Source organism: Elaeis guineensis, chromosome 4 (assembly GCF_000442705.2).
Source record: "Elaeis guineensis isolate ETL-2024a chromosome 4, EG11, whole genome shotgun sequence".
Lineage (NCBI taxonomy): Eukaryota > Viridiplantae > Streptophyta > Magnoliopsida > Arecales > Arecaceae > Elaeis > Elaeis guineensis.
The window spans coordinates 69,718,309-69,742,178 of record NC_025996.2 but is presented as its reverse complement, the minus strand read 5'-3'; the positions used below and the strand labels follow the sequence as shown (position 1 = coordinate 69,742,178).

Here is a 23,870-nt window from a genome sequence, read left to right as displayed (position 1 = left end):
CTTTGCCCTCTTTATTATATAATATAGGAAGCCTTTCTAGAGGTATCTTTTGTTGTTCAAAGTCGGAAGTGCTTTGGTAACGGTTTGATAGCCTTCACTATCTTCTTGGCTCACAGTTAGAATGTCTGTCTCATCACCAAGTTCTCAACATTACTCCTCTTAATGCTAGCCCTTGCATATCTTCTCCCTTGCCATTCGGCACTTACAAGCATTTGAAGTAGGCTTGCTTTCCTCTCAAGGAGGCTATGAAGTACAATGTAGTTTGTAGTGAACCGTGTCACACTTGGTCTCAAGATTTCTTCTCCTATATATCTCATCAATAACAGGATCCATGTATAGTTATAGATAAATCTGATGATAGACTGAGTTGTCTTCACTGTCTGCATCCTATGAAGCTTCCCAATGTCTATTAATATGATGTTGATATATAATATGTAGCACGTAGGGTCTAAAAAATATGCATCTGCCTCTTCTTTAAGATCTTTCCCACGGTCTTATCTTATACCATGGCCCATTATCAATAATAACCTTCATGACATTTTCCTTTCCTATCTGGTCAATCACCTCCTCCATCAATTTGCGGATGTACATCATCGTGCACATGATCGGAAGCATCAACTGACTTATGGGAAAAGTCTTCGTATCACAGTATATCAGAAAATTGATGATGCTTTGTCTGGTCCAATTATCACAAATGACTACTAGTCTGCATGTGGGCCCCTTGGTTAGGTATGATGCTATCTTCTTCTATAGCTCATTGTTGTCAAGAAGCTCATTGTAGATATTCTTTGGTCTTGGAGGATCTACATCCGAGCCGGCAACTTGTATGGAGGAAATGATAGACCTAGAATATATGTTACCTCGCACATTCGCCAGGATGAGGCTCAAGTAGAATCAGAATCTAATAGCTTGTCATGTATTCTTCTTCTTATTCTTCTTCAATATGCTGTCAACTTTTTGTTGCTTCAAATCTTTGTCGAAGGAGGCACGTGGATCTAAGTCATGGATGATTTCTTTTTGTTACCAAAAGCCCCAACATAGATGTAATATGGCCACCATCTCCATTGATGACCTCCCTAGAGAGGAGGTCCTCCTGAATTCTAGCTCTCCCCTATTAGCTATAGAACCAAAGCTCAACTCACAGTATGACGGTCCAAATTGAGTCCTATGTCCAGCCACCTCATCTTGCTGCTACTTATCATCTAGCCTCACCTGAATGGTAGCCTGGATCTATTCTTTGTTATTTGGAGTGGAGATCTTCTCTGACTCTTGGGGTGATAAGAAGATGGCTTTGCCGCTTGGAGATCCACCATCTTTGTGGCAATTTTTTTTTTCACTATTTTTCATCAGCTTCAGACCTTCTGTGGGCATTTCCTTCACATAGATATATCAAGATAATCATCAGTCAAGCACTGCTTCATCCTAGTTATCTCTGCTTCTTTGAACTCTATGTTGCATTAGTTGCACCTCCAGTGGTATCGACTTGAGAGCATTTGTCTATAGTTCCAAAAATATTATGTTCTACATCTTTTTTTCTCATTGAATCCATCCTGATAGGTTTAACAAATGTGTTAGTTTATTAATTTAGAAATAATAAAGTTTCTTTATCATAAAAAAATATGTTTTCTACTTTAGAAAATACTTTTAAATTATATAATATATAGATTTAGTTTTTCATAATTTTTTGTGTTATTTAGATTTTTTAATTGAATAATTTTTTAAATGTCATAAATTTAGAAAAATATGTTTTCTACTTTAGACAATACTTCTGAATTATCTAATACATGGTACTAATTTTTATATTTTTTAATTAATTATATATTTTTAATAATTTTTAAATTAAAAAATAATTTTTAAATAAAAAATTTTAAAAATTAATTTGAGTTTAGATCCATGTAGAATCTGTCCTAGATACTACATATATTTTTCTAACTCCATGGACATGCATCAAAGGCTACTTATTTTCATTTTTGTTCAAATTTGGGCCTAGACATTTATGCACATGATTGCATCCAAACTTAAATAAATAGATACCCCTAAACAAGATTCTAATTTTATAGTAACTTTTGAATTTTATTTTATTTTTTATTTAAAAAATTATTTTTAATTTGAAAACTATAGCTTTAACAAAATTAGAAATTTTAGTCTCATTGTTTAGAACATCCATAGATTTACAACATATGATGAAATCATGCCAAAATCCAAAATTTTGGCTTGACCTCCCCATTTTTTCAATTTTTTGCTGATTTTCTACCTCAAAAAAGGGAAAAAAAAACCAAGAAAATGAGTGAGGCAGAGTGGGATTATGTGAATCTAACAATTTCTTGTTTAAATAAGCATTTATTGGAGGGATTTGAGTGGGTTTGACATTATTTTTTGAAAAAGAAAGGCATGAGAAGCAAATGAGCTTCTTATGGTCTCTCTCTTCTGTTATTTGAGGGGAAAGGCTAGTTCACCCATTTGAACTGGTGTGAATCGACCGACTTGAGCTGGTTCCACTTGAACCACTTGGTTCAAAGCAGTTCGCATTGGTTCAGGTGCCCTCTTTGTTTTAACTGCCTGAACCATGTTGGTTTCTAGGTGGCTCGATTCGGTATGCCCCGAACCACCTGATTTGGGCCGGTTCAGTGCACCATGGTAATCTGTCGATTGGTGAAGGTCAATAATTAACTTGTAGGAGAATTCAAATTTTAGGCATGAGAAAATAGCACAATAATATATTAGATTGTAGTGGAAATACAGAAAAGAGAATACTCAAAAAGAATAATAAATGGAGAAGAAGAAGATGAACAAGAGGAAGAAGAGGAAGAGGAAGAGACAAGATAAAGGTAGAGAGGAGGGCTGAACTTGGCCTAAAGAAATCCTTTCTGTATCCAAAACAAATCATGTAAGATGCTTTTCAATTCAACCCTAATAGACCTTTTATAAATTTTACGTGACTTGCTTTCCAAGCAAACTAGCACTCTTAATAGGCAAATAGCTGATCCCCAAAATATTTTCTGAAAAAATTCGAATTAACATGTGATCCTATATAAAGAGACAAGTAAAACAACCAAAAATCAAATTCTAATGATTTCATGACCTGTCCAACTCAACATATACCTAATATAAGACTCTTTTACACCAATTTCATTTAAAATAGGACTTAAAACTAATTCAGAAAATTACCTAAATAGAAGTTCTGAAAATACAAAAACTTAAACTACATTTTTTTAATTTGCCGGAGAATCCTATTGTTGTTGAATTCATGGGAGGGTGACCTTTCATCACTAGATTTGTGACAAAGGAGCTTCTTGTTATTAGCTCCATGGTAAGTTCATTGTCTCTGGATTTGTAGCATAGGAGCACATCATACTAGATCCAAGATGGAGAGTGCTCTCCCCACAAAATTCATGGAGGATGACTCGCACTCCAAGTCCATAGTGGAGGGCACCCTTTGACACCAGATCTATGGAGTAGGAGAGTTGCGTAGGATTTGGGAGGTGGGCCATTAATCTAGCCTAGGCTTAGAATGAAATCCTATTCTTCCATTTTCCTCTCTTGTCTTCCTCTGACATAGAAACGATAGTAAATAGGAAGTCTCAACTCATTGGAAACTTATGTGGGCAAGAGGAATTAAGTGACCTTCTCGAATGATAGTTGAACCACTTTTGGATCCATTTGCCATCCTAACCCAGCCATAATAGCGGGTTGGATCGGGTTGGTGACTCAGTGGGTTGGGTTGGGTTGGTGACGTTTATCAAGTCTAGAACATTAGTATAAAGTTTAGAACTCATAAGAGAACAAGATTTCAAAACCTCAGGCTATCCCTTTTTGACCATAGATGGGTAGGCATATTGGCAGCATTATTTTATCTATATCAAAATACACGTATTTAACCTTTTGGAAATGTGATGATTGATGCCAACTCAAAGATGTAAACATCATTAGAGATGCCCAACTTTCTAGGCAGATCATACTGTCTTAAATATATGGGTTCATTTAGTAGATTGCCAAACTTGTGGGATAAGACCAAATATTCCAAGGTTTGTTTAGTACCAGACCCTGTACTGGTTCTATCTTGTTATAGTGTCAGTACATGATACATATGAGACAATGAGGCATACTGAGTATTGATATAGTACGAGATACATACTAGTTGGTTACCGGTATGGTATAATATGGTACCAATCGGTATGATAAATCTTGATTCCAAGTGTTGGGACATAAAAGTCAGGTTGAAGGCAAGAATTCCAAGTGATGGGAACGATTTGAGTTGTGCCAAACCCACAAGAAAAAGGCCATACACTTTGAAAGAGAGTGGGCTAGCCTAGTAGGGAAAAAGAAAAATACTAATTTGATACAAAGCTAGCCCCATAAGGACAAGGACAAATTTTTAAATGTTGGATATAATTTGGTTATGGCCTACCTCATTTGAAGAAGACCAAGGATTTCTAAATATTTAAGTGAATCTTGTAGGATGAAACCTAGAATAGTATTATAAGGCCGACCCCATATAGAGAAGGCCTCTTAAGTGTTGGGAAATAATTGGAATAAGAGCCAGTCCAGCATGGAGATGGCCAAAATTCTAATTATTGAGGATAATTAGAATATGGCAAAGGCAAATCTCATATGAAGAAGGCTTGGTGGACATGCCTAGAGAGAGGGTCAAGGCATGATTTGAGGAAAGTTTGGAGTCGCCACCAGTTCTTTTAGGAGAAAAACCAAAAACCAAAAGGGGAAGGGTAGAATAGGTTGGATGAATGGAACTTGAGCTTTAGTTGAGGCTTGAGGGTAGTATCAGGGAAGACTTGATGAATAAGATACTCTGTCTAGCCCTGGATACAAAGACACAGCCCTTTACTCATCTATGTAGCCTAATTATGGCATCTGTGCCATGTGCCTATCCATTGGGCACATGGTGGCTAGGTCAAGAAATAAAAAGTTCTAGCCCCTCACCAAGCCCTTGGTTACTTTGATCCAGAGTGGATCTAGTGCTTGGGGACCTCTATAGAGAAAAATTAAAGGGCCTTAAATCTATTCTCCCATCTAGATGCCCAATTTTAGAAAGATAAGAAAGGTGTACAAGCTACTAACTAGAATTGCAGAAAATAAGAAAAAATGAAAAAGAGGCAAGCTTGCTTATCATCGAGAAACAAATTTTATTGTATCAGCATGTTTGGCACAATCTCATCCTAGGAGGAGACCGCAAATGGGATCTCTTCCTAGTTTGTTCTCCTTTGGCTCTTAGCCTCCTCGGATCTAAAGTAGAAGCAATGCTTCTTGGCTGGGGTGCATCAAGATTTAGATCAATTGGATGGAAAAGGAGCTTGATGGAAGAAATGGAGGGGGGGAGGAGAGAGCAGAGAGAGAGCTAAGAGAACCTAAGAGAACTAAAGACCTAAAGAAAGGGATTTTCTTCTCCTGGAGCCAATATTTTAAATCCCATAGAATGGGGCTATCTTGGTTTGCCCATGGAATGAGACATGCTGCCATCCTACCTAGTCCCACAATAAGGGCATGGGACATCTGAAGATGTTGCCAATCAAGATGCTAGGACAATGGTGCCACGGTCCTTTTATGGCACTCGATGTGGTACCCCATCATGATGTCCCTTGGGACATCCTGCCGAGATGTGAGACCATAGGTGGAGCAATTGCTAAGATTTAAATTTTTGAATTTGGAGAAGGGTTGAGATGATAACAAGTGACATCCAATCATTGATCTTTGGAGAGCCATGCATAATAATTCAAATTTTGAAAGTTGGATAACTTAGATGTGCTCTTATAGGTTTAATGGCTAGGAACTCTCCTCCAAGTTGCTTGTAGAGCGAAAGGTAGAGTCCAAAATTTCAAATCTATTTGATATTCTCACTTATTTTCCATTTTTTTGGAATTTTTTGGTGGATTTTATGGTGATTTCAAATGAGAGGTTAGAAGTGTCCAAAGTTTATGAAATTAAATCCAGATACTTCGACTATGGTGGAATGCCACAATTCAAACTTGAGCCTTATTTAAGCTCAATGGATAGAATTTCAAACGTAGCAACTCAAAACTGAACCAATCAGGTCGAATTGAATTGAGAGTGCAGGAATTTTATCTAATTGGGAATATTTAAGTGATGGATGGAAGGTGGAAATGATGGTTAATTAGAAAAGAATTGGGGTGGGGTTAGTGAACCAGGATGAATTGAAGAGTTGGGCTAAACCAATTCAAGGAAATTGGTGGAAGTAGCAGGGTTTTCCTTCAATTGAGCTCAAAATTTGTTATTTAGAGTTGAATTAGGTTAGGGAAGAGATGAATTAGATTTTGATTCGAGTAAAATGGAGTGAATGAATTTGGAGATGGAAATTTGGGATCAAACATTGGGGAATCAAGCAACTGATTCATTGGGTTCAATTGGGTGCAATTAAGTGTTCAATTAATCAATTGAAAGTGGAATTGCATGAAATTGTGCATACACTTGACCAATTTGAAGCTCAAAGCATGGAGGTAGTTTAAGCACATGACCACTTATTGATTTGGACTTAAGAGCCTTGGTGAGGTTGTCTGGGGTGGTCTACAGGCTGAAATTCTAATTGCTGGGAATAGTTAGAATAATGCCAACCACATTGAGAGAAGCTGAAAAATTATAATGTTCATACTTTATTAGAATCAAACTTACCCTATAGGAAGAAAGCCAATCAACTTTTAGGGCATTGTAATCAGGCCAGCCTTGTTGGAACTGGAAGAATGCCAAATTTTTAGTATTGAGACCATCAGAATGAAGCCAAGCCTACAAAATAAAGACCATCATATGCAAAACATGCCTTCATCTGATTTATGCAAATAGACAAAATGAAAGCCTTTTACTCTTGGCAAGTTGATAAAAGTGCTGGGATAACAATGTAAATAATTCATGACTTTAATAGGCTTTATGACTAATTAAGGCTTTGCAAGATGTGACACTGACTATTTGCTACAATGTCTAATTCCTACCAGCAGGGAACATGTGTGTGCTTAAGAAAAAGTGTTTGAAGGTTTCGAAACGTGGGTTCTCATATTCAGTCTCCCAGATAGAGTTTGGCAGTTTTGGCTGTTCCCTCTGAATTTTGAAGTTTCATAAAGAATAAAAAAAATTGAAGGAAAAAAATCAGGGCAAGTTATTTTGAACCATTTTATTGTTTTTTGACTTTTGAACTATATAATCATAATTTGTGTAGTTTGGGTGGTTTTATGCTAAAATTGAACTTATGGAAGTTATTGCATTAAACATGTCAAGGAATGTACTGATTTAGATTAAACATGCCAAGGAATGTACTGATTTAGAATAACAAATATTATTAATTCAAGCATAAACTAACCCAAGTATACAAGAGTACAAAATTAATTACATATACCCATTTAATACCACTTTCAATGATCAAAAGAAGAAAAGTGGGGGACATTGAGGTGTCATTACCAGCCCCCCGTCTTCCAAAATTCTGCAAAATAATATAACATTCCTGTCTGCCAAAACAGCCTGCTGTCAAGCCATATAAGCATATGCATCTTTTCATGTTTCAATGATCTTGGTAGCTTAATGATGGGCATCACACAAATGTCTTGATACCTTGATGGATTAAAATGCAGTTAAGTCACTATAATAAATTGACAGCAAAGCGTAAATAAAAACATAACTTAAATAAATGTGTGATTTAATAGATATTGATGGAATTGATAAAGAAAAAAATCTTCACTTGTTAAAGCAAAAAGAAAAAAAAAGTTATTTTAGGTTAAGGTCTCTATGCCACTTGTCATTCATTTTTTTTAATTGCCCTTTACATCTCTGGTTTCTTCATCCTCAAATATGTTGCCATACTTTTTTTTATCTTACAATCAAATAAAACGTGACTGTTCTATCAAAAAAAGGTGATTATACATTTACCGTATTGTTTCACTTGATTTAAATGTCTGTCATATCAGTGAGCTTTGCTGTGGTACTTTCCTAGTAGATCATGATTATTTTTTCACAAATTTCAGGTATTCTATGTCCTCAAACCAAGAGAACATCAACTCATGTTAGATCTGTAGCGAAGTGGAATATCACTTCAAACATTTTAAATTCAGTTAGCATTCTTTAGACTTGATTTTATCTCAAGTTATTTTTGAACTACCAGCATTGCTAGTTCAGGATATTCTTGAGCAAGTAAGACTATGCACTAGATGCCAAGAGTATATTTATATTAATGTCATATTCATTTTTAGATAATGAATTTATGGCTTGAGTTTTGGATGAAGCTCCAAAAGTGAAACTAAAAAAGGAAGGCACTACCGTCCTAAATTGCCTGGTTCGAGGCATACCAAGCCATATCGAGGTGACCCGGCGTGGTTTGACTTTGACCCCTCAGTTCAAGAAATTGGTGAGGGAGGGGGAGATGGAGAAGGAAAGAGAGGAAGAGACAGAGAGAGAGAGAGAGAGAGGAAGAGGGAAGAGGGCTTTCAAGTCCCCTCTCCTCTGCATGTTGCATAACAAGGGCAGTGTAAGAAATTGGCCGGCGTTTCAAGCATGCTTTTCAAAAATTTTAAAGCGGAAGACAGATCAGATTAAACTATTTAATCTAATAAACATGCTTTAGATCTAGTCTTAAACGCCTATCCTAGGATCTATAACATGTTATATTGCATATATGAGATCTGAAAATAAAAATCTGCATGTATGATCATATCAAACATGTAATAGTAGATCACATCTACATCATAGATTGTATCTATAATAAATATGAGTTCAAAACTTATCATCTGAGCGCGGGTTGTAGATCACCGTATCTGAATATCGTGGTCTTGTTGGTTGTTCGTAGCCGCACAGGATGTCCGACCTCTATGGATAGTCCACTCGAAGCCCTGCGCGAATCGATCTCCTCGAGAGTGCTAGCTTGCACGAAGATCTTGTGGATGGCTGTTCTGCACCTTTCTTTGGATCTCTCGGACTCTTCTGAAATTGAAGAACGAACGAGAGGATGAAGGTTTTGTGGAAGGAAGGAGGAGAACTCTTCTTCTCTCTTTATTTTCCACTCATCCAAAATCCTAGAACAGATTCTAAGTCTCTCACCCAAGAGGAGTCGGATCTCCTCTAATGTCACATGCCAAAAAGGCTTCCCACCCCAAGACCTCACACTCCACTTAGATCATCTCATGATAAAAAAGTATCTGAATTTTGTCGCACAAAATTTAGCCCTTCTTAAGGTGGGCGTGGATAGATAGATAAGGATAAAGATCTAGGTAGTTTTTATTTCAAATTCAAACTATTATGAATTCAACCCCTAACCACTTAATCCTTATCCTTTAGGGCGTTAAGATGGGGTGACAAAAACACTTTTGGTGTGATGTTTTCTCACGCAAATTCTGAATTTGCATTGAGATAGATGGCGTGGGTAAAGGGTGTCGCATGAAAGGATGAGTCCAATCAAAATTGAACTTTAGGGTTTATCCATTTAGGTCTTCATCTTAATCAATTAGGTTAGACCCAATTAGATAACTTGAACCTAATCTAATTAGGCACTAAATCAACTTGATTAAATCCTAATCAAATCAGAATTTAATTGAGCCCAAATCCTGATCAAATCAGGAATCAATTACCCTTAGTGATTAGGTCATCTCATAACCTAATCGGATCAAACTTAATTGAATTCAATTTAATCAGACTTGAATCAAACCACATTGCTCAATCAAATTGAGCTAATCAGCAATTTAATTGCTAATCAATCTTTCTATAATTCACTAATCCTTAGCGAATTAATTTATTGCAATTTTTGTATAAGACTAACATCAATTATATTGACGATTATACCTCAAACGATTCTCAATCGTTGATCAACTACTTGATCAGATAGTAATTTCTTTTGAGTATAATCCCATAGGTTCAAACCTAAGCTGGTAGCACAGGAATAAATTTCTGTACTAATCGACGTGATCATCTAGCAATGGTATCCGATGTCCAGATAGGCCGAATGTTTGCAAAAAAATATTCAAGAACCCTAGACTATGGTTATCGTATAATTCGTCCCTTTGACTCTCAGCACTTAGGATGACTCAGAGTTAAACTGTTAACTTATAATTAGTTTATCCATAATGTGCCTCAACCTCATAAATCTTGTGACCATCACAAGGACCATCCTGGCCAAGATTTTGCTGAATTGAAACACAATGTAGCACTAACTCCTGAAACCAAGAGCGATCAATCCCATCTTAACTCACACACCGACTTAACAAGTACTTGACTGTGTCTAAAAATCTTTCATCACTGAATTAAAAATTCAAGTAGTCCGACATCAAAGCGTAGTGAGTTGTTTGCAAGTCATCGTGGTGATCTCAGGTCGAGGGATACTTATACTCATATTCTTTGTGAGTAACTCTTGACAGCAGAGTATTCTGTAGTTGGATCATGTTCAGTGAGTTGTACTCATACATCTCATCTGCATGCCATATCAGTGTCTCCATACTTCTTGATTAAGAGGACAACCAACCCATATGGCACACAATGGCTTATGCTTGATACAGCTATCGTCTTAGTAATAGCATATCATTTGATCATGAATATATTTAAGGATTAAAAATAAATCCTCTTTTATCGATCAAAATAATCCTAGAACTTCACAACATAGGAGTTGAAAAAGAAGATGTACAACTTTACGATGAAAAAGTCAAATAACTTTTATTAATAAATAATTTATATATATTTATATATATGAGTACAATCATCAACAACTGACGATTGGCTTTAGAACATAATTTCCAACAACTCCCACTTGGATTAAAGCCAATCGGTACAGTATCGAATATTCATATTTGACTTGTGATCATCGAACTCTTTGACACCGAGCGTCTTAGTGAATGGGTTGATCAGGTTCTTTTCCATCGATTTTCTGAAGCTCGACGTCACCTCGATCCACGATCTCTCGAACAAGATGGTAGCAGTGCAGAATATGCTTGGTGCGTTGATAGGACTTTGGTTCCTTCGCTTGAGCAATTGCTCTAGTACTGTCGTAGTACAACAGGATAGGATCATCAATGGAGGGTGCCACTCCGAGTTCGTTGATGAACTTTCGCAACCACATAGCTTCCTTCGCAGCATCAGATGCCGCGATATATTCGCCTTGCAAATTGAGTCGGTCACGGTGTACTGTTTGGAACTTTTCAGCATATCGCTCTATCGTTTAGGATAAAAATATATCCTGACACACTTGCTATCTTCATGATCTGACTGAAAGCTGAAGTCTGTAAATCCTATAAGTTTCAAGTCAGATTCTCCATAAACTAGCCACTGGTCTTAGTATATCTCAAATACTTAAGGATGGTTTTTACGGCCTTCTAGTAGTTCTTATCCGGATCAGACTGGTATCTACTCACCATCCCTACGGAATAATCATGTCTAATCTTGTACATGTCGTGGTGTACATAATAGATCCCACCGTCGAGGTATATGAAATTTTATTCATATGTTTTCTTCCTTAGGAGTTGTCGAATAATCTCTTTTTGAGAGAAATTCCAAAGTCTATCGGAAGATAGCTTTTTTGAAATTTTTTATGTTGAACCACTTCAGCACGGTATCGATGTACGTAGATTGGGATAATCCAAGCAACCTTTTCGATCTATCTCTATAGATCTTCATCCCTAGGATGTAGGATGCTTCTCCCAAATTCTTCATAAAAATTGAGATGATAGCTAAATCTTTATTTCCTGTAATGTAGGGATATCATTTTCGATTAAGAGAATGTCATCCACATACAAAATAAGAAATACAACTACAGAATCATTTGCCTACTTGTAAATGCAGGGTTTTTCTCTGTTCCTAACGAAGCTATACGTTCTGATCACTTTATCAAAATGCATGTTTCAACTCTACGATGTCTGCTTCAATGCATAAATAGATCTCTGAAGCCTGCACACCTTAGACTCATCTGTAGATGTGAACTCTTTAGGTTTATCATATACAATTTTCTTCCAGCTCTCCATTCAGGAAAGCGGTTTTCACATCCATTTATCAGATTTCATAGTCTAGATGTGCCGCTATCGCAAGCATAATCCAATGGATTTGAGTATTGCCATAGAAAAAATGTCTCGTCATAATTAATACCATAATGTTGACGATATCCTTGACAACCAGACGGGCTTTATAGGTTTCTATATTTCCGTCTGCACCTTCTTCCTTTTGAAGATCCACTTACATTCTATGGATTTTATCCCTTCAAGTGGATCAACTAATATTCATACATTGTTGACTTTCATGGACTCTATTTCGAACTTCATGGCCTCAAGTCACTTATCAGAGTCGGATCTTTGTATTGTATCCATATAGGTGATCGGATCTTCATTCTCATCGAGTTCAACAGGATCATCGTCTTGGATCCAAAAATCATAGTATCTGTCTGGTTGATGAGGTATTCTATCGGATCTCCTCAATGATGCATCTACAACGGGCTCAGGTTTGATCTAATCAACTCTGGTTCTGTAGGTTCATTAGATTGTGTCGGTTCTTTTACATGTCGAACTTCATCAAGTTCAATCTTAGTAGTATTAGTTTCTTTTCAAGAAACTTCTTTTCCAAAAAGACAGTTCTAAGGCTGACGAATATCTTTTGTTCATCAGCAAGGTAGAAATAATACCTTTAGTTTCTTTCGGATACTCAATAAAAAGATATTTATCAGTCTTAGATCCGAGCTTGTCTATTATTAAACGTTTGACATAAGCCAGACATCCCCAAATCTTAAGGTGTGAGAGTACTGGCTTACGTCTTGTCCATATTCATATGGTATTTTATTTACAGACTTACTCAGAATCCTATTAAGTACATAACAAGCCGACTCGAGTGCATATCCTCAAAAAGAGATTGGCAGACTAGCAAAGTCCATCATGGATCGAACCATGCCAATAGGGTTCGATTCCTTTTAACCACACCATTGTGTTGTGGTGTCTCAGGAGGGGTCCATTACGAGAGAATTCATTCTCTTCTAGATATATTAGAAACTCACTGGAGAGGTATTTATCTCCTCGGTCAGATCGAAGAGTTTTAATATTCTTTCTAGTTTGTTTTTCTATCTTATTATGGAACCGTTTGAACATTTTAAATGATTCAGATTTATGTTTCATCAAGTAGACATACCCATACTTTGATAGGTCGTCAGTGAACATCATGAAGTAGTAATACCCGCCTCTGACATTTGTATTTATGGATCCACATACATTAGTCTGTACGAGACTTAGAACTTTACAGGCTCGTTCACCTTTTCTAGTAAAAGATGACTTAGTCATCTTCTCAAGAAGACATGACTACAGGTTGGTAATGATTCACAATCATTGGCTTCATAGATTTTTTCTTGGGTCAATCTGTTCATCCTGTTCTTGTTAATATGATCTAGCTTACAATGCCAAAGGTAGGCATCCGAGATATTATCTATCCTAAGGCGTTTATTTGATGTGTACATTACACTAGGTCATGATACAATATAAATGTCATTGTTTAATTGTCCATTCATCACAGTAACACCATTCAAAATGATATCACAAGAATCTTTTTTAATTAAAATTTCATAACTGTTCTTGGCCAAAAGGCCTACAGAAATTACATTCAATAAGAAACTAGGACAAAAGGAAAACCACTAAGAACAACGACATAAGAATTGAATACAATCTTGATAATTTCTAAAGTTAAAATTGGAATAGATCTTCCATCTCTAACGTTCAGGAATATCTTACCGTCTCTAAATCTCCTACTGACCTGAAGTTCTTGCAATGAATTGCAAATATTAATAGGACTATCAGTAATACCTAGGTCATAGTATCATAAATAGAGATGTTGCAAGGTGTTATCATATAATTATCTTACCCAGCAACCGCTTGCTTCTTCTTATTCGCCTATTTGGGTCAAGAGAGATAATGTACTGAGGACAGTTTCTCTTCTAGTGATCCTGCTTCTTACAGTAGAAGCACTCTGCCTGACTCTGGTCGAATTGGATTCTTGGTTTGACCCCCAGTATGCTGCACTTTTTTATTTTTATTTTTTTTCTTAAAGGGACGATGCCCTATCGAAGAAAATTCTCTCACTAAATTCATCATCTCTTTGTGGAGCTGGTGATCCTTCTTAAAAGTTTGCAACAACCCCAGCAAACTGTGGTAGTGGACTGTAGGCTTCATCATTCTATAATGACTGAGAAAGGGAAGATAAGTCTTGGGCAGAAAATTCAGTATCGCATCCTTCCCAAGCTGATCGTGCAAGAGAAAGCGAGTTGTTCTGGCATTCGATCTGTTCGATCATGTATAATATATGATCGGTGATCGACGCTCCTTTCCTCATTCGAGCACTGAAGACGGCACAACTAGTCTTGTGTCGCTCAACATCGTCAGGAGTGTCGAAGGATTCGTTCAACACTTGCAACATTTTCTTCGGTTGAGCCTCTCGAACTTGCGACTGAACTCGTTGTTCATCATAGCCCACATAATGCAATGCACCGTGGTGTGATCGTTGAGTCACTTCTGATAAGTATCTCGTACCGCACCATGCGCGTTCGGAGTAAGTTCCTCTGGTGCTGGATCTGTAAGGACGTATAAGATCCACTCGTGCTTCAAGATTATCTTCAATTTTCGATACCAGCTATCGAAATTGAGTCTTGTCAACTTATCACTGTCCAACAGTGATCAAAGTGACAAGGTGGTGGTCATAACTGCATAAAAGAAAAACAAAAGCCTAATTAGTATATGAATTATTAAGCCTAAAGGTTTAGACTTTAGTCTAAAGGTTCTCTCACTATTTTATACGAATTGGTAGTCTTTATCTTCAATTTGAGGAATTATCTCAATTCCTTAATGGGTATTAGAATCCACACTGACTGCACACAGGCCTGACTTTGGCCGGCCAATCCATATGTATCTATGGGTAGATTTTTAATCAATTATTTTTTTAAATAATTTTTAATAATTAATTTTGCCCAGATTATTTTTTAGTAGACTTTGGCCTTCTTTACAAGTCCTGATTAGATCCAACCATTAACATGACTATACTCAGCACATCTAACTAACGAATGATTAGGCTCGATTTTGGTCGGTCAACTTGACTACCCATCAGAGAGACACATCTGAGTCATCATATTATGAATGATAATTCCAATAGTAGATAAGCACCAGGCATTTGCGTCTCTAATGATCATCAAACTATTGGACCCATTATCACTCAATTTAATGGGAGGCTATAATCTAGTTATCTCATAACTATTTTATTTTATGAATCTAATAATTTAAAGGGCTTGGTTAACATATTTTAAGAGAAGAGATTGACCAGCTAATCATAATCCTCTTACTAATTTTACCAAGTCAGATCAAAGAAGACTAGATACAAGCAGTCCAAAGGCACCTAAATCATCATACTGATTTCTTAATGACATGGGTCAATTTGAACCACTTAGCAATCTAATCAAAACATAATTTATCATGTTGGCTAGATAAGTGAGATTGGTGGGAGGGATATGTCATTAACTCTCCATAGACTTAATCTAGGTGAGTAGCTCCCAATTAATGATCACCGGTCAGACTGTCAACTTATCTTAGACACCAACTGGTTAATTAGTTTTGATTTGATCAGTTTAATGACTCAGGCTCGACCACTGAGCCATAATCAAGGTCTATCTGGTCTAATCAAAGATATGGACTTGACCAACTACAACTATTGCATTGGTTCTAGAGAAATCCTAATTTAATTTAATTCAACTTTTGATTAGATTTAATCAATTCTCTATTTAGTCTATTTGATTCTAACCTTAGGTCTAACCCAATTAAAAGGACTGATTTGAGCTAACCTATGCCCTCATATTTTATGCAATATCATTAGATCTTTAATTTACAATTCTAGATCTAAATAATTCAACCCTTAATTCACAATTAAGTGTGTAATCAACATGGATTTAGGTTGGGTTTGAAACAATTTCAATTTGTATACATTTTACATCATTTTATGCAAAAATTTTCTGTTATGAAACTTAGTTGGCTCACCCTTGGACTGAACCGGCTCACTACAGTGGGTCGACTAAGTCGCAGACTTAGTCGACTCATTGTAAATGAACAGTAATCTATTCCATCCGCCTGCTGCAAGTAGATTGGCTCAATTAGAAACTGAGTGACTAAATCAGAGGACTAAGTCGACTCAGTTTAAAATTGAGTCGGCTTTGCAGGCATGCCAGCAAATTTTGTAAAGTTTTAGTTTTGAAAAATTTCACTTAAGCAGAAATAAAATCAATCATAAATGAACTTTTAGATCTAATCTAAATTTTTTATGATTTCAGATTTTATTTTTCATGGTTAAAATAATTTTAATTATAAAGATTAGATGTTTTACTTTTCATACAATTTGTATCATATATAACAAAGTCTAGGATTTTTAGATCTAGGATTTTGCAGAAAAGTAAATTTTTTCTTTTGCGTTCTTCGTCATGGGATGTAATAATATGGCACCTCTACACGCCATAAGAGCACCCAATCGAATAGGAAGAGAGGTTTTTAAACCCTTCTGCTTCTATGACGGACGGCCTGGTGATATATCCAATTGGAGTACTTGCTACTAGGATCATCTAATCTAATTATATCACATATGAGACAGATCAAAATCAAATTTGATCATTATTTAGATCCAATCTAAATAATATCAGATCTGACCATGAAAATTATTTAGATCTAATTTAAATAATAAAAATCAGATCTATACACGCACATATATCATATCACAACGAACCTAGGCTTTGATACTACTGTAGGAAATCGGCAGACGTTTCAAGCATGCTTTTTAAAAATTTTAAAATGGAAGACAGATCAGATTAAACTATTTAATCTAATAAACATGCTTTAGATCTAATCTTAAACGCCTATCCTAGGATCTATAACATATTATATTGCATATATGAGATCTGAAAATAAAAATTTGCATGCATTATCATGTCAAACATGCAATAGTAGATCACATCTACACCATAGATCGTATCTATAATAAATATGAGTTCAAAACTCATCACTTGAGCATGGATAGCAGATCACCGTGTCTAAATATCGTGGTCTTGTTGGTTGCTCGTAGCCGTATAGGGTGTTTGGCTTCTATGGATTGTCCACTCGAAATCCTGTACTGATTGATCTCTTCGAGAGTGCTAGCTCGCGCGAAGATCCTAGTGATGGCTGATTTGCACCTTTCTTCGAATCTCTCGGACTCTTTCGAACGAAGAAAGAATGGGAGGATGAAGGTTTTGTGGAAGGAAGGAGGAGAACTCTTCTTCTCTTTTTGTTTTCCACTCAGGCAAAATGCTAGAACAGATTCTAGGTCTCTCACCTAAAAGGAGTTAGATCTCCTCTAATCTCACATGCCAAAGAAGGCTTCCCACCCTAAGACCTCATGCCCCACTTCTTAGATTATCTCATGGTGAAAAAGTATCTGAATTTTGTCGCATAAAATTCAGCCCTTCTTAAGGTGGGCATGGATAGGTAGATAAGGATAAAGACCTAGGTACTTTTTAGTTCAAATTCAAACTATTTTGAATTCAAACCTAACCATTTAATTCTTATCCTTTTGGGCGTTGAGATGGGGCAACAAAAACACTTTTGGCGTGATGTTTTCTCACGCAAATTCTGAATTTGCGTTGAGATAGATGGCGTGGGTAAAGGGTGTCGCATGAAAGGATGATTCCAATTAAAATTGGACTTTAGGATTTATCCATTTAGGTCTTCATCCTAATCAAATTATGTTAGACCCAATTAGATAACTTGAACCTAACTAATTAGGTACTCAATCAACTTGATTAAATCCTAATCAAATCAAAATCTAATTGAGCTCAAATTCTGATCAAATTAAGAATCAATCCCTCTTAACGATTAGGACATTTCATAATCTAATCGAGTCAAATCTAATTAAATCTAATTCAATCAAATTTGAACCAAACCGCATTGCTCAATCAAATTGAGCTAATCAGCAATCTAATTGTCAATCAATTCTCTTATAATTCACTAATCTTTAGCGAATTAATTTATTGTAACTTTTGCATAAGACTAACTATCAATCAATTGATGATTATACATTCGAACGATTCTCTATCGTTGATCAGCCACTTGATCAGACAGTAACTTTTTTGAGTGTGACCCTATAGGTTCGAACTTAAGTCGGTAGCACAAGAATAAATTTCTGTACTAATCAATGTGACCATTTAGCAATAGTATTTGACGTTCGGATAGGCCAAATGATTGCAAAGTAACATTCAAGAATGCTAGACTATGGTTACTATATAATTCATCCCTTTGACTCTCAGCACTTAGGATGACTCAGAGTTAAAAAATGTCAACTCATAATTAGTACATCTATAATGTGTCTCAACCTCATAAATCTCGTGACTCTCATAAGGACTATCCTGGTCAAGATTTTGCTGAATTGAAATACAATGTCGTACTAACTTCTAAAATCAGGAGCGATCAATCCCATCTTGACTCACACACCAACTTAATAAGTAATTAACTGTGTCCAGAAACCTTTCATCACTGAATTAGAAATTTAGGTAGTCTGGCACCCAAGTATAGTGAGTTGCTGCAAGTCACCGTGGTGATCTCTGGTCGGAGGGATACTTATACCCATATCCTTCGCGAGCAACTCTTGACAGTAGAGTGCTCCATAGTTGGATCACGTTAAATACATCTCACCTGCATGCTATACCAGTGTCTTTACACTTCTTGGTTAAAAGAACAATCAATTCATATGGTACACAATGACCTACATTTGATATAGCTATGGTCCTAATAATAGTATATTGTTTGGTCACAATATGTTTAAGAACTAAATGATAAATCCTCCTTTATCGATCAAAATAGTCTTAAGGACTTCATCAAAAACAGGAGTTCAAAAAGAAAATGTACAACTTTGTGATGAAAAAGCTAGATAACTTTTATTAATAAACAATTCATATACAATTTATATACATGAGTACAACCATCAATAGGCTGACGATTGGCTTTGGGATACAATTCCCAACAGACAGAGCCCTTGTTTCAAAATTGCCAACTTCATTTTATAAAAAAAAAAGAAAAAAGGGGGATGGAGCCCTGTTATGCAGTGGCCGGAGGATGGGGGGCCTCTCTGTCTCTCCCTCCCTCTCCTTTGCCCTCTCCCTCCACCTCTCTCTCTTTTTCTTTTTCTCTCTCTCCCCTTCCTTATCTGGCTCCCCTTTGTTGGTATGCTGTGAGTTGGTATGGATACCATACCGTACTGCTAGGCAACCGATAGGGGTTCCAGTACTAGTGCTGCTGCCCTTGCTCGAAACACCATAGGTTTCGTTGAAACCAAAAAATGATCATCGCCATCTCTGAGTTTCGACCAAGATTCACTTATAGGATCAAAAATTATTTTATATATTTGCATATGTGAACAATTTCCATGTTTCTTCATTTCTTCAAATTCTTAGGAGAGATCGTCAAAACTACATTTGAAATTTGCAGGTTTTAAGAATGGCTTTGAAAATATTTTAGTTTTAATTTTTACTTTCCTTGGCTTAGATTTGTCTATTTTAACAGTTTAAATCCTCCAGACACTTGGATGTCCCTAGTGAGATTCTCATTGAACAATAAATTATATGTGATAGTTCTAAAAGATGTGAATCATGAATTTTAGCTTTTATTCTTTAAAAAAAAATTGTTTCAGCATGGAACCACTAAAACAATTGACTCAAACATTTCAAGCAGTGAACATATTGCTAAATGACACCTAATTTACTATCTTGATTTAATTTGTTTTCCTTATTTTATAATACCCCTAATTATCTGATAGATATCGGCTTCTTGCTTTCGGCGGAAACTAGTAAAAATGAAGCCAAAGTCTGGAACTGTTTAAATTGCTCAAAGCAACCTGCTTTGGTCTGGATGAAACAGAAACTAAAACCAGTTTTTTCGACCATAATGGCATCAACTTTGGTTGTGCTCTCATGTTATGATGGACCGATTATCCTCTTCAATATCTAATTCAATGAGCAGCTCTTTACAATTCTTTTGTATGCCTCTCTTGATAGCAGAATTTATGCATGTATAAAGTGTCGAAGTAGTTCCTTAGATAGTGTTAATAGTTTAATACCAGCTTTTCAGTGGAGGCTTCCCCTTGTTAACTAGAAGGATATGTCTTCTTTTGCATTGTGAAACTGTCTTTTGACTTGAGTGAGAAATATGTGCTGCTCCTGTGGTTAGCTTCTATATTTCTTTAGCCTATGTTTTCTTACACTAGAGTGTTTTCTTTATGGTTAGCTTCTATATTCTGGTTTCAGCAGTGAAACCAAAGATCATGTACTCTCTAAAAACCATAAAGCATATTCATTGAACAAGTCCCATGTCCTGACTGGAAGCAGGGTTTACTTAAAATCTTATAATAGTTATCTCCTTTGCTCGGTCTATCTACCAGTCTTCTCCCACAAGTAGTTGACAGTCTTCTTAAAAGAGATTCCTTGTGAAGCACTTTAGTAATTGTATTGTGTATGTAGCATATGCTTGTCACTCTAATCATGTCAAGCTCACTTACTGGAAATCCACTAGGGCCATAAATCATATACTTCTTGTAACTTGCTTTTATCCGATAGATTTTACATTAATATCATTGATTAACAGGCTTGGAAACTATATGAAAATGGCAAGTTGATCAATCTGGTGGATGAAACTTTGGATCCAAATGGATATAAGCCAGAAGAAGTGAAGAGAGTTATTGAGATAGCTCTCCTTTGCACCCAGTCCACAGTGGCTGCAAGGCCTACCATGTCTGAGGTTGTCATTTTGCTGCTGAGCGAAGGCGGACCCATACTGCAGCCTACAAGACCTACCTTCATAGATGCCACAAGTAGGGTTCGTGGAGACACATCCTCCTCCACTGGCTTTTCTTGTGGATCCAACGCGACTGTTTCCATATCACAATTTTCAGCTCGATGAGGTTATTGTCATGAATTAGAAATGATTCTCAGGTAAAAACATGGAGGACATATTTGAAGCTGGAGCATGCATAGAACATATAAATAGTTGGAGCATGGAATGCAATGTAATATGAAAGGTGATTATAATTTCAAATTTGCAGATTGCTAGGTTAGCATAGGAAGCAGTGTAAGTGACATTGTGCAGTTCCAAGGATAAGTTTTTGCAGCAAATAAGACTTCATATTGGCTATAAGCATGTTAGATGATAGTGTCCTCTATTCTCTGTATGAGAAAAGGCCTGGAATTTTAGCAGTTGGAGCAAACTTTAGAATCACCACGGAGCATTTTGAGTATTGGATGATTGGCCTTGATGATTGGTTCCATGGTTTAAAACACCAGCTTTTGAAGCTCCCTTGTTACGTTGTGTACATAATGGATATTTGAATTTTGATTATTTAGCTATTATCCTCTTACGGTGGCCACTGTATTGTAAGAATGATGGCTATTTCATTTTAAACTGCTCATTTGATAATATTATTTGAATTCAAATTTTTGAGGAAATTCAGAAAACAACTTTTGATCTTATGGTAAGTACATAATTGCATATGTTTTACCATTATTCTTATTTTCTGTTACTATGGTTATGATAAAATACATGAAAAAACCAATCAGAATTTTGACCAGGCAAATGAGTGCAACTGTTATAAGAGAAAAAAATTGGTTTAGATGGTGTTCTGTCATTAATGGATACTGGCGTTACCGAGAAAAAGATTTACAAAGACAACACAAATTACTTGAATGCTATCCATTTTGTTCCTTTGTACTTAGAAGAGAGGCATAAGAACACTAATTGCCTGACTATCACGTAGCAAATACTGCTATATCAGCTCGGACTCTCCCAAAAACTGAAAAATCACATTTGCAGTTAGAGGCTATTGCTTTTTTTTTTTTTTAAATTTTATTTTTACGATACAAAATTCCAGTACTATGCTCAGCAATTTGCAGATGGACCTTGTTGTTAACATACTTCACTTGATAGCTTGTTTTTAAGGTATCAAGTATAGGGGTGATAGTTTTGTCTTTCTTTATAATTTTATCAGTTCATACTTCTACATGTTCTAGCACTGTAGGCTTCATAAAAGAAAAAGAAATCTGTAGATTTATTGATGCTAAGTGGACGATTTAGACCTAACAAAACTTGTTTTTTAAGTTCAATTGTCAGGGCTCCAACATTTCAACTTCCTTTGAGAGCAACATGCTAAGAGAATGCTCCAATTATCAATCTCTTTATAATTCTTTCCAACCTCAACAACTTTTTGTTGTGGGGGTTGACATCTGTGGTTTCTTCACAAGCTTATTTAACTGATTGCATGATAATCTCAATTTTTATTTTATTTTTCTTTTTCTTAAGTTGAGAATTGAGATAATATGGATTGATAGAGATGTTATTTATTTTTTGTTTGCGGATCTAATGTTAACACTCAACGCTAAAAAGTCCTTATCAGTCCAATTTGTTTGGGATCTCTTTGGATTGTTCTACTCTTGTCACCCTGATCTATTTGCTAATTGACAAGAGATCAATCTGTTTTGATAATGAAGGTTGCTTATTAAAATCTTCAGATGTTAACTGCAACCAATGCTAGATTAGTTTCCTTCTTTTTAGTTGTTTACTTGCTAGAATATACCAAAAGAGCTGACCTAATTAATCTTGGATATATAAACAAAAAATAGCAGTTTGCAGATGATTAGTTGAATAATGATTGGTGGTTTTTGGCTGCTAAAATTGAAAAGGATAAGCTTGACATGGACAAAATACCTAATCTGATCCCAAATCACTTTTTTTATTAATATATGTTGTTTTCACTTAATGTGTAGTCTAGATTATAATCCTGTGTAGGAACAAGATAGAAGTCATATCATATTCTTAATGGAGATTTTTCTTTTTCTTACGAAGCTAGCATGGAATGAGATGCTTGTTTAAGGTAAAACTCCCAAGTCTTGTATAATTAATATTGACCTATGCTGTAGGCATATGTTGTCATGAATTACTTGTTGACCACAAACTTGCAATATGCTTTGCATTTCGAAAGCTATAATGTTGGAAAAGCTTAATGTGATTTATATTGTTTTTCTTTTGTATATCAAACAGTGTATTTTTTTCACTAGGAGGATTTTGAATTGATATAGAAAAATCGAAAGGTAAAACTAAATCATCAGATGAAGGATTTGATTTCATGTAGTGGATATTATTTAATTCATAGTCACGAAAATTTTGGTTCACCTTTCCCCAAAAGGTGGTATTGTAAGCAACAAAACTTGGACCAAGGGAAATGGTCCCATGAAATATATGTGTATTTTGTAATTGTGATGTTATGAACCATGGTTCAATAATAAACATTCAAGTGGGCTCTACTTCATCTGTTGCCCCTGTATTGAAATCTTTACCGTATCATCTAACAAGTTGAACCAGTCAGAAGGAAAATGATAGGTTTGCTCTGTGGATTTTCCTTTTGGAGCGATAACGGACATGTAATTTGGCTTTCTCTTCTGTCCCTTGAGACAATATAAAGTGCAAACAATCTTCCTTTCTCCCTTTGTGTCAATATTACAATGTATAAGTCCATGTCATGGGCAGGGTGTCCCTGTGCTCTTAGGTAGGAAGCATGCATATATTTGGATCTTAGCAGTTGCACCACCATGTGCAATCAAGGCCTGAATGTCCAAGAAACAAATGGCAAGCAACTGACAAAGTATTATGCGCTCAAATTAAATGGAATGCTATTGTTGTTGAATAGTATGAGAACACAGTGCAGAAAAGATCAACTTTTGGGGAAGGAGGACTCAAGTTGATAACTTAGTCATTTAATACTTCTGTATTCCAGGATCTTTCAACAGGCTTGAGTAAGATACAATTTTAAATCTCTTCTCTCATAGACTTTTCTATCCTTCAATTTTACATGTTCAACAGAAAAGCTTA

At 35.9% G+C, this 23,870-nt stretch overlaps 1 protein-coding gene across 1 annotated transcript in view; it reads left to right on the top strand.

Moving 5' to 3' along the window:
- The window catches only part of LOC105034260 (cysteine-rich receptor-like protein kinase 2), a 47,853-nt gene extending 26,087 nt beyond the window's left edge, over positions 1-21,766 (top strand). Inside the window, 1 exon segment of the mRNA XM_010909336.4 lies at positions 20,598-21,766. Within this exon segment, the coding sequence (XP_010907638.2) occupies positions 20,598-20,912 (315 nt within the window). The 3' untranslated portion in view covers positions 20,913-21,766.
- The last annotated feature ends 2,104 nt before the right edge of the window (positions 21,767-23,870 follow it).